Source organism: Andrographis paniculata, unplaced genomic scaffold, assembly GCF_009805555.1.
Source record: "Andrographis paniculata isolate CXL003 unplaced genomic scaffold, ASM980555v1 Contig61END, whole genome shotgun sequence".
In the NCBI taxonomy this organism is placed as follows: Eukaryota; Viridiplantae; Streptophyta; class Magnoliopsida; order Lamiales; family Acanthaceae; genus Andrographis; species Andrographis paniculata.
The window spans coordinates 346990-359689 of record NW_026137597.1 but is presented as its reverse complement, the minus strand read 5'-3'; the positions used below and the strand labels follow the sequence as shown (position 1 = coordinate 359689).

Genomic DNA, 12700 nt, shown 5'->3' with positions numbered 1-12700 from the left:
TCGACTGATATTAGGTCCAGAAATGATCGAAGAATCAAAAAATAAGATTCGAGTTATCAGGGAGAAGATGAAGGAAGATAGCTCAAGATCGCCAAAAAAGTTATGCCGATAGAGCCCGACGTGAAGGTCAATTTCAAAGTGGAGATTTCATCCTGATAAAAGTATCTCCAATGAAAGGTATTAGAAGGTTTAGAATTAAAGGAAAATTGAGTCCGCGTTATGTTGGACCCTATGAAATCCTCGATCGAGTTGGGGATTGGGCTTATCGGTTAGCACTTCCTAATTCCATGGAACGAATTCATAATGTTTTTCATGTATCGCAGCTTCGTAGGTATGTCGCAGATCCTTCTCATATTTTATCTCCGGATGAGTTAGAGCTAAATGAGGATCTTTCATATGAGGAATTGCCTCTTTGGATCATGGACACAAAGGTTCGAACTACGAGGAACCGAGATATTCGTATGGTGAAGGTAATGTGGTCCCGGCAAGGAGCAGAAAAGGCCACGTGGGAAGTAGAACAAGAGATGTTCAAGGCATACCCACATTTGTTTAATTAATTAGTGTTGTTATGCGTTTGAGTTTAGATTTCGAGGACAAAATCTTTCAAGGGGGAGTGAATTGTAATACCCCGATTTTTTGAGTTTATAAAATAATATTATTATAGCAAATAAATATTTTTATAATATTTTGGAATCAAGAAATTAATATTCTGGAATAAATTTTATTCCTATTTTATATATTGATTATAATTGAAAAGACTGTTAAACGGATAAATATCGATGAAGATAAATATATAATTTAATAATATAATATAATAAATAAATAAGATAAATATGTTAATGATAATAATAATATAATATAATAATAATAATATAATTATATATATAAATCAACTTACCTGCAAAGCGAAGGAAGGTAGAAGAAGAACTGCGAAGGAGAAGAAGAGAAGGAAGAAAAGAAAGAAAGAAAAAGATTTAGCCGTTCAATTTTGATTCTGATTTCGGTATTGTATTATTTGTTTTACGTAGAATTTAATTATGGATTTTAATATGAATTTCAATATTGGGAATATTAAATTATAAATTCTTCAAAAATTCATAACCGGCTATTTGGCTATTTAATCGACGAATTTCTTTAGCTAATAGCCTATTCGTAGTCCTAGTATTATATTCTGAGAATTTCGTATCGATCCGAGCCAAATTGAAAACGGAAGTGTATTGCACCTGGCTGTTTATTCATATCTTTCAGTATTTTTATTTAATAATCGGGCGATATAAATATTATGAGGTATAAGTTTTATAGCTAGAATATCGTAGTCTACTAAATATAAAAGTTTGAAACCCAACAAGCTAACTATAGAAATTAGCTTTTGAATAAGCAGGTAGCTCCTATGTATAAGTATATAGCTCAACTGATTTGAGTAAATAATGGGGCAGGTGTACGTTGTAAGAGATTTGGGTGAAATTGCGGGAGCTAGGGAGTGTCGATAAGAGGTAAGCAGTAGGGAATTAAATCTAATTTTAAGAAATTAGGTATGCATGTTGCATGCGATTCTGATTAATATGTTAATGTGATATTATGTGAATCATTTTGTCAGTACATATATGTATTTATATATATGTGTGCGTATGCATGCGGGAGACTTCACGGTTTATGATATTTGATATACGTATTTGATCGCATTGGTGAATTTATGAAAAGAAGGATAGGTGAGCTGTCTCACCAGCCTTTTTCGGTAAATTCACTTATTTGGCATGTTGCACACATATTGCACGGTTTATCGGATATGATTTATGGATCTATCGTCTAGTCGTCGTGTGCGGTAGTGCTAGGCGAGGGCATCATCTGGGGTTAGGATTTTCGACCCCGATGTACCGTAACACTTTGGCGATAGTGGACGATAGTAGTCGGACAACTGGGTGACTTAGTCGCACGGTCATTCAGGGATTAGACCCATTGTAGTTGAGACATATTTGGTCTAATCATTCATGTTCGGTGTTGTTTCACTCATTGGGCTGGCCACTGTTGAGGTCTACCGGTAGTTTAGGATTATATGCCAAACTCCAAACGTGATCCCTTTAGGGCGCGCGAGGAGGAGTAGAGTTTCCGGATTTCTCTTGGGTGATTCCAGGTTGCACGGATTCTACTACATTACACGGGATAGGGCTAGTCAGTGGGGGTCCTATCTTCGCTATCACAGACTATGGGGCATCTTGTGATTAATGACGACAACGTTCAGCTATCCATGTATTGATTGTGGGAGTCGTATGGTGGGTATATGGAAGTGACCGGATGACCGTTATATTATTATGGGTTTATCAGGTCCTTCCTTGAGCCGAGGATTTTTCGGCTATTTATTGATGATGGTCTAGTGAGCTTGTGATTACGGGACCGAGGGTATTCCGGCTACTCACTTAGATAGATGTAGTGAGCCTATGATTATGGAGCCGAGGTTATTCTGGCTGCTCACTTTGGCGGATATATATATATATGTGAGTGTGCATTGCTATTGAGTTTGATATCTGTATTGCATCATTTCACTATTGGCATGACATGACACGTATTTTATGATTAACGGGAATTAGACTTTATTTTAAAAAGGTGTGAAATGGCATATTTCACGTTAGTTCTTAAAGTGGATTTAATTCTGGACTGCTTCTAAGAAAATATTTGTTTAAGGTATGCATGGCACATCCGAGATAGGGGACGTCTCGAGATATAGAAAGATGGGCTGAGTGAGTGAACTTACGTCTATTGTATTATATGTAAATTTTTAACCGGAAAAACCTCTTGTTAAGGGGTGTGTTTTGTAAATATTTATAAATCAGATTCTGTTATATAATAATGCGCTTTTATGGTAATTTTAGCTTTAACATTGTATTGTGGGGCCCGAAGTAGGAGGTGACGACCTCATGATGCAGTGTGGCGGTAGCATTTCCAGTCTGAGCCAACTTTGGGTGTTACACGTTATGCTAGTTGGTAAAGTGTAATCGCCGAACTTCTAGAAGCTTTTCATGTGCCTATAAATAGGGTCAAGTTTGTAATTGGTAATAATTCATTTACTGTATAACAAAATCGTTATAGGAAGAGCTCAAGCTGTAAGAAGCTCCTTCAGAAGTCTAGCTTGGGTGGTTGATAGCACTTTTAATAGGAGTCGCGTGCTCGGTTCCCATCCCATTACGTTATGCACTTATAATAATTTACTACTTTCATAATGTAAATGCAAATGCAAATTCCTTAGTTAATGAAATATCATTTTCTCTATCTCACCATCGCACTTGAATGACATTAGTACAAGATAACAGTCTCGTGATGCGATAAGTATGAATTTTGGTTAAAAACGAATACAAGTCACTTGATTAATCTCGTTAGAAGGTTCTGAAAGGTTTTCAAACTACTAGGTCGATATAGGACCCATCGTGAAAGAAAAATCTTGACATAATTTGACTTAGAATAATTGAAAGAAGGTAGGGAGCGAACTAATCTCATAATAAATTAGTCATGAGTGTTGAGGATAACGACTTGCAGGACTTTTAATAATGAATTCAGAAATAGATCATTAGCTCAATAATTGGGGACTTAGTATGCCTTTTCCGTGATTACCTATAGGCCTAGAAAACCATTGTAAAGGCGACACACTTAGAAAATAGAAGTCTTATGCAATGACTCACACACATTACTCTATCACATGAAGTATATAAGTATATCACAAGCATATTCCTATTTCATCCAACCACCACTTCCATCTCCATCCCAGAATAATATATTTCTATCATCCACACACACTATTAAATATCTCACCCACCGCTACCATCGTGATTCCATGTAAATCCATCACACGCCACAAAAAAAAAGACCATCTCTCACTTCAACCATCCAATGACCTTCACTTCATATCTCGTCCATGATTTACATTTTTCAATTTAAATTCTTCTGTTAATGCAATTCAATTCCTAAATTCAATTTCATAAACGATTATTTGACTTAGTTTTTTCCTCATATTAATGCCCTGAGTTCGATTTGGCATTCACCGGTTAACATGGAAAAATTCCATTATTTGATGAAAGCTTCTGAACTACAACACAACGTTCCTTAAATTATTTTCAATTTTGTCTCTCATTTGGATTCAAATCAAGTAAAAAATGATTCTTTAAAAAATAATTCATTATCGAGCAATGCAAAGTGGCAGGGGTTGAAATTTTAATGAAAGAGCCACTCGCAAACTTGATCCTTGCATCGCCACTAGAGTTCCACCCAGATTGGCTGGAGATGATGGGATTCCTAGTAGTGAAAGCCTATAAAGTGATTGCAAAAAGATAAACTCCCATATCTACCTCATCCAAACAATCGCCCACGAGAAAAGCAAGGAAAGCTAAAATGCCACCATTGCCACCTGTTCCATAGAGAAGATTGAGTGACAGTCGAGGTAGCGCCGCTTCAGAGTCTGGCATAGAATCTGAAGACTTTGTCATGTTGTTTCAGCCTAACAAGAAGAGCCTGTCCAAGCAAGATAAAGGAAAAAGGAAGACGGGAGAAGAGAAGGATTTAAAAGCCAAAATTGGAAAGGTCGCAAGGAGAATGACCAAAGGGATCGCGAGCCAGGAACTATAGCCACAACAGACCAATCCCATAATTACAAATAGCGCCAAAAAAGGATGGCTTGTTTTCAATGAGAGAGGTAGGTTTTGAAGAGAAGGACTTCATGAAACCATAAAATTCAAGAAACCTCTAAGAAGCCCATGGCCAAACTCCGCAATGAAGTTATCATCATGGACTCTGACTAAGAGGAGGTGTCGTAACACTCAAAGGATGACCTGGAGGAGTAAGCGAGGTGACTAGAAGAGGAGGTGAGTAAGTTGGAGGAAGCTAGGGAAGCTGCAAGGTTGGAATAATTAGCAAGGTAGAAAAAGTTGGAAACAAGATAGAAAAGTCTGGAGGAAAGAAAGAAAGAAACAACATAAAAGAAGATAGGGAAGGAAAAAAGAGGAGAACAAGAAACGTGAAGAATAGGAAAGAAATAGAGGTGGCCCGCCGAAGGGAAAAAGCGAGTGAGAAGTAAATATGAAAAGATTGGATAAGATCGGGATCTAACTCATGGAGGAAACAAGGCTATGCGAAAACTAGGAAGAGCAATTGTGATGCGAGCAAGAAGAGGCCAAGGCAAAAGCTTACATATCATCGTATTGATATATATATCATAGATTCATCTCAACAATCAAAGGAATGCAAAGAACAACAATCACTACATCCACACAAGGTATTGATATATATATCATAGATTCATCTCAACAAGATATCAGACACCCGTTGCTACTATCATTGTTCCTTTGTAGGTACAATTGGATGAACTCTAACACAAGGTTTCCAGAACTCATCACAATATTCAAGAGTTGAGAGGAGAAATGAACACAAGATTCACACCAATCGAATCAAACTTGGTGGCTTTAGTAAGATATTTCAGAACATTGCCAATCGCTAATAAAGTTTGTAAAGAAATTAAGTTTTTTTTTTTTTTTGTGTGCCTACCTACATGACTACCTTTTTGATTGCATACTTAATTGTTTAATTATAAGTATGTGTTAAAACAAGATAGATCCTTATGTGTATTTTTATGCGAGCATGTTAGTTATCGGTTTTGGTGATCTTTAAACACGAACTGATTATTTTGAAACTAAAATTAGTCAATAATTATGATGAAACACAATGTAAGTAATGGATTGAGTGATTAAATCGTCCCATTTTTTTTTATATTTTTCCACTCAATAAAATTGCATGAAGCCTTTTTTTGCCTCTGCTAAGCTAGCCTGTGATAGCACCGAATCGATGCTCATGTGTGTTGATAAGAGAGAAAGACAATCAAAATAATGAGATCATAGAATATAAAATATCCATAATTTGACCATAGAAAAAAGAAAAGAAAAAAAAGGAAAAAATCGCAAAATCGAATAATGATCAAAAAAGAAAAGAAAAAAAAGACATCAGCACTAAAATGAATATCATACAAAAATATGTCTTAAAAAGAAGGATAAAAAAATATTTCCAAAAGATTAAACAATCCACCAAATCAAATGTAGTCCACATAGCAAACGGAGTTTGAATTGACCCGATGGTGTTTGGTCCACAGTTCTAAGAATCATGTTGATTTCTTTGAGATTCTTCTTGAGTACCATCGCAACACTTTTCTAGGAGGTCATTTATAGGCATAAAAATGTTTTGGTTATATTTTTGACTGAATTTACTTTGGGATGAACAAAGGTTAGTGTGAGTAGGTTTGATAACATTGATTTTGAGTATGTTCTCCCAATGATTTCCGAAAGAGAAGAAAACCTAAGTAAATACTATCGTAAGCACGATCCGATATCCTTCTAGCACCGAACCATCCTCTATGAAGACACCACTTCAGTTGACACTTTGGAGAGCTCTTTCACCTTCTCAAAATGCCACGAACTTGAGGCTTTACACTCGAACCCAAATTTTGAAACTAAACCTTATGAAGCATGCAATGAATTACATTTCATGAAATATTAGACTAAAAGAGAAGTATTGCAGTTAAGCATAAAAAAAATTATCATAAATGATCAAATATTCACTAAAAAAATATTTTTGCTTGGTATGTAATACAAAGCACCCAAGGGCATCTATTTATAGAAGTGGGGGAAGGGAAAAGTGGAGTGTTTTTTAAATGTGATATGAGTTTTGTATAAGTAATCTCCCAATGAGAGACACCTAGCCTAATGGTTCCCCATGCATGTGAGAGGCATGTGGGATTTCTTATTATATATATATAAATGGTTCCAAGGGATGGTCCCCCACTAATGCATGTGCAATCCTAGGTTTTATGTAAATTACATATTAAACCCTCTATTTTTGGATACTCCTAGGTTTGCACAACTTTTTCGTTAGTTGTCCGATTGAGGTGTTGCAATCTCCAACGTAACCTTCAATACCACGGCACTCGCCCTAGGCATTTCATCAAATACTCTTATCTTGTAACATAGTCCATCGGTTGGGCTCTAATTCTTCAATTTCTTTATCAAGCCTTGCAATTTTTCAATGCATGACTTCGTTCAAGCTCTCGAAACTGGTCCGATTGGAATACACAAAATTATAAGTCCCGACCTTTGGGCATCTAGGTCACTATACTCTTCAATCAACTTGTAAGATGATGTATTTAAATGCAACAATTTGAAATCATTTGCCGATCACAATAGGCTATAAAAGAAAAATTATTGGCTAATTTTCTCGATGTTCATCCTTTACTATTGAGTAAAAATTGTCCCATAATTTTCCAAACAAAGATGAACATCTTCAAATTAATCCACCATGGAGAATGTACATTGATTGTTTGGCATACAAAAATGGAGCCGCAACTAGGTAGTGTTCATCTCATCATAATTTTTTTTTTTTTCATACTTCTTCATTCTAAAAGAGAACTATTCAAATAATATGGTTTAGTACCAAAAACTCATCCTTGGCCTACCAATGAAAGTTGACATCAAGAAACAACAACTTCAAGTATATGAAGACTCAAAGCATGACATCAATCAAATAATCAGAGAATTCAAGTTAAAAATAAAATAAAATAAAATCTAGGGTTGTTAGTTTACTTGAAATATGAAGCAAGACTTATCAAATGGATTGGAGATTCCTTTATCAAATATTTCAAAGAAAGGAGAATGGCAAGTCGATTCACTGGCCAAGTTTGCATCTGCATTATCTATTTGAAAAAAAAGACACACATATTCTAGTACGTAAATCTGGAGTGGAATTTTTTTAAGTATGAAGATACGAAATATGATTAATAATAATAAGCCATTTCATTGAGTTTTTTGAAACTTAAAAAGAATAAGATTGATGAAAAACCGTTCTAAATTTCTTAAAATATGACAAATTTCCTAATAACCCACTAAATTGAGAAAATATCTGAAGAAGAAGTCATCTTATACTTTATCTTCGGCCACTCAACAACATGTTCCTTCGATATTTGCCAATTATGAAGTCAAACAAGCTAGAAAGAAAAATTATGCCAAAAAATTGTGAAATCCATCAAGCTAGCTTAAAGTTTTACTTCCAAATAAAAAAGATGGAATCTTATTAGTCAACCATTGTCAAAGATTCCATAGATTTTTCATAGAAATGTCAGCGCCGTCAATTTCATACTAACTTGATTAATCAACCACCAACTAGTGTACCCAGTTATTAATTTAGGACCATTTGATACTTATGGATTGGGCTATGATTTGAGCGTACAAAAATTTCAGATATCTCATTTATTATAATACTTATTTTTTAGTCCTGTAATTATAATTATTCTAATTAAATTAAGTGTTTATTTATCGGCTAATTAGCTATTCTTTTGGTGAGAATTGGTTAAAGGAAAAACTCGTTGATACTTTCAGATTAAAATTCTCAACCGTAACAATTAAGGTGCTCCTCTCCATCTAATATTAAATGTGATATTTGATGTAAAAAATAACTTTAATATAATATTTAGATAAAACTAAATAAAAATGAATGTAACATGTTTCAGAGTTTTTTTTTTTTTTAATAAATAGTCCTCAAACCAAGATCGAAAATATATGTGAACGGAGAGAATCTCAATCATGTAAATATATTTGTTGTTTAGTGTTAACATCAATTTGGCGAAGTGAACTCTCCCTTTAATTTATATGGCAATAATAAAGCAAAACATTTGTAATGACGTCTTGGGACTGCAGCAACTTGCAGTGATTATCTACTTGCTTCTATGACCATATGTATAAACAAAAAAATAATATATATATATATATGAATTATATTTAAAAATGAAAAAAAAAATTGCCATTGATGTTTAACGAGAAACTACAAGTTGGAATTTCTTGTTTGATTTGTCCAAAACTGAACTTAATTTTCTTCTTTTTCTTTTTCTTTTTTTTTTTCTATTTTTTAAAAACATGTGGTTTCATGTGCATCATGTATATTGTTTGAAAATGACTTTGAAATTTAATTCGAGAGTGACATGAATCAATAAAGCCACATTACATTTATAAATTAAATATAATATATTTATATATACACTATATTTAGGCAAAATTACTAATAATTTATGTGTTTTGAAAATTCGGAATCATATTCCCGTATGATTTAGAAATTGCGCAATATTCCTTCCTATTTTTTAAAATATTACACAAAGTTCTTTAAAAATTGTACAAGACTCCCTCATATTTTTAAAATATTTCATAAAATTCTCTAAAAATGATTATGTGTAATATTTCAATAACACATTGTAGTCTCATGTACTTTTTAAATTATAACAAGAAGTGTGTGAACTTTTCAAATCACATATGTGTCATAAGTAATTTTGGCCTATATATATTACTTTATATCACTTGCCTATTTATTTAATATTTTTAGTTGTCTCCAATCAATATATATATATATATTTTTTCAGTTGTAGAAAACTACGAAAACACTTTTTGATGAACCTGTAAATGAAAATAGATTTAAATTTTATTTATTTTATTTTTTCAAATTATTGATAGAATTTCATCAAAGTATATTGAATACTTTATGTAATAAACAAAAACTTTATGTAATACCAAAAAAACTTTATGTAATAAACTTCCATCCAAAGTTTTTAACAACCAAAAAAACTTTATGTAATAAACTTCCATCCAAAGTTTTTAACAACCAAAAAAATGTTTTTGTCATTTAGGTATTGAAACTCATATTTTTCAATTCTTTTATATTGAAAATAAATGGTTTGATAGTAAAGTTTTTTTTTTTTTTTTTTTCATTAGTTGAAAGTTACTAATCGGTTACAATATGTGTATCATAATGTAAAAATGCACCGAATCATCAAGAAGAAACCCTCAGATCTTTTGGTCATTCAGTAGAATAATTACTTCCTAAAGCTAAACTTAGATATAGTTATTTCCAGTCAAATAGCAATTTGTTTGCTTATGCAACAAATCAAAGTATTATTCGTATAACAATTCATGTAAGATCAAATTATAGCTATTTGTGGCCAAACTTTGGCAAATTCAAGTGGATAAATTATGACAATAAAGATTACAGTGGAAATTATATTGATCCTGCAATCAATAATTAATATTATGGCTAATCATAGTCAAATCATTACAATTCGTCTACTCTACATCAAAAAAAATCATAATATGACCATTCAAGCTTATCGTCACTATAATCGTTACATTTTTAGTGTTAACATGACGACCATAGTGGGAGACGACTTCGGATCTCCTGTACCGCCATATTTCCTGCCCTATCTGCTTGCCCAATAATAATATAAGAACGTGATCTTTTTTTTAAAAAAAAAATTTTTTAAATAAATTAAATTAAAAAAATTGCAAACAAGACCTTTCTTACTTTATTTTCCCTGCCAGGGTTCTCATCATTCCCCTATTTTATTTTTAAAATGTTTTCATTTTCCTTCGATAGTGTACGTTCCTCTTCGCTGTGAAAATCATCGCTCCCATCAGGTCATCTCCAACAAAAAATGGGGGAGGGGCTCCAACCCACCCCCAAATCCCTTAGAGTGAAGTTTTTGTGGTGTTTTTTATATTTTTGATATTTTTTAGGTGTATTGTGTAATTTTAATTTTTTAGTAGATGATATATAATTTTATATTTTAAAAAGTTGTATGTAATTTTATTTTTTTTAAATAATGTATAATTTTATTTTTTAAAAAGTGATATAATTTTAATTTTTGGAAAGTAATATATAATTTTATTTTTTAAAAAGTGATATAATTTTAATTTTTGGAAAGTAATATATAATTTTATTTTTTAAATTGATATATAATTTTGAAAAAGTGATATAATTTTTATTTTTTTAAAAGTGGTATGTAATTTTTTTTTTTTGTAATAAATTGTTATGAAATAATAATATTACGTTATCTTTGTTTAATTATTATATCATATTTGTCTTGATAGTATTTATTTATTTATTTAAAATTATTTTATTTGTAATAGTTATTAATTATAAATGTTAATTTTATATATGTAATTTTTTTAAAAATAATTTATGTGTATGAATCTAATATAAAAATAAATTAAAATTGAAGTGTAATTTATAAATATAAAAATTTATATAAAATAATATAAAAAAGAAATATATAAAGAATATATTTTTAGCGTAAAAATTGAAGTTATGGTTCAAATATAAAAATTACCTTAACTAGTGCATAAATGGAGCGAAGGCTTAGAGATGGTGTCAAGCCCGTCATCGCTCATCTCATCCCGCCGATAGTTTTGTCTACTAGTTTCGGTACTGAATTTTGTATGTTTATTGATGTGGTTTTTTAATTTTCGATTTAGATTTCGTAGTTCGTTTCCTAAGTTTGAAGTTTTGATGGTTTTTGTTTCAAAGGATTATTGGAGATTGCAGTGATAGGGAAGAGGAAACATCTATATGTTCCAAAAATTGACACTAAATAACAATACTTGCGGGTTTAGATCTCCTGCCCACAAATGAATACTTTGAGGTTTTAGGAAAAATTGATATTTAGGATTTCCCCTTAGTCTTATGGGTAAATCGAATTGGGTTTCTGCGGACTGGAGCAGATGCTTGAAGAAACTGGGCAATTTTGTAGGCAATTGTATTTGTAGCTCAAATTGAAGGCCACCCAGTTGGCTTATTTTTTTTAATGATACATGTATTTTGTCTTCGATAATTGGCAATTGAAGGGACTCTGAATAAACAACGAGTATTTGAACAATTAGGTTGTGCTAAGGATCCCTTGATTTTTTGGTTCTTTATAATAATTAGAGTAACTGATGTGTGAAGAGGTTGCTTTGATAAGCTCTATCTTGTTGAAGTTGTGAAGTTTTTAGCAATATGTTGCTCGTGCTTGTATGTCTTCTGGGTATATAGTTAGTGACAAATTTAGAGACGTGAAGACGCTGCTTTGGTAAGCTCTCTCTCTTGTGGAAGTTGTGGAATATTTACTTGCAAGACATTGCCTGTCTTTGAACTTGTTTCATTTTTGTATTCGTAATTGTTTACAGGAAGTAGACAGCCCATGCCCATGCCCATGCCCATGCTACCAACATGGGAGAAAAACATTTGCAAAGTAGGAGGATCGTTTGACTGGGGCAAAGCAATTATTAAAGAGCTACATCATGCAGCATGGATGACGAAGAATGTAATAGCTGCCGTGCCTTGTTGGCCATTAATTCAGAGTAACAGGCTGACAAGGTCGATAGCAGCTGCACTTTTAACTGTGATGTTAAAATTCATGTTAAGCTAAAATTCATATGGTTTTGGCTTGAGGTTTAAGTAGCCTAATTATAATATAATAATTATTACATCGTTTCAAACATTTCCTAATTTTCTTATAATAGTTTTTTGGAATCTTAAAAAGTAAAAGTAGATATGAAAAATAAATGTTTGACCATTTAAATGATCAAATATTTAAAAGAACGCCACTATATGATTAATAATACTCCCTCCCTCCCATATCGATTTTTTCATTTTAGTCCGTTCCATGACAAAGTATCAATTTTCTGTTTTAGTAACTGTACTATCTACCTAACATTACAAATACCCTTACAACTTACAATATATTACACAAATGTCATTACCTTTATATCGCACATACTAATAAGGTTATTTTAGTATTTCTACTTTATTCCTACTAGATCCCAATATAATACTAATATTTCTAAAATTACGTGCAAAAAACAAATAGATATTTACTTAT

At 32.3% G+C, this 12700-nt stretch overlaps 2 protein-coding genes across 5 annotated transcripts; both read left to right on the top strand.

Moving 5' to 3' along the window:
• Positions 1-170: 170 nt before the first annotated feature.
• LOC127260257 (uncharacterized) lies at positions 171-4611 on the top strand. The gene is made up of 2 exons (XM_051287969.1): positions 171-470; positions 4483-4611. Exons 1-2 carry the CDS (start codon positions 171-173, stop codon positions 4609-4611), a joined length of 429 nt encoding a protein of 142 aa, XP_051143926.1.
• A 6524-nt stretch (positions 4612-11135) lies between these two features.
• LOC127260299 (uncharacterized) lies at positions 11136-12317 on the top strand. Of its 4 annotated transcripts, none has more exons than XR_007840695.1 (3): positions 11136-11265; positions 11825-11908; positions 12006-12317. XR_007840695.1 is itself a non-coding variant. In XM_051288018.1 (2 exons), the coding sequence occupies exons 1-2, from the start codon at positions 11187-11189 to the stop codon at positions 12245-12247; spliced, it is 321 nt and encodes a 106-aa protein (XP_051143975.1). In that variant the 5' UTR covers positions 11155-11186; the 3' UTR covers positions 12248-12317. The 4 variants fall into 4 exon arrangements, 1 of the variants encoding a protein (XP_051143975.1); XR_007840693.1 differs by having other exon boundaries at positions 11147-11265; positions 11817-11908; XM_051288018.1 differs by lacking the exon at positions 11825-11908 and having other exon boundaries at positions 11155-11265.
• Positions 12318-12700: the final 383 nt, after the last annotated feature.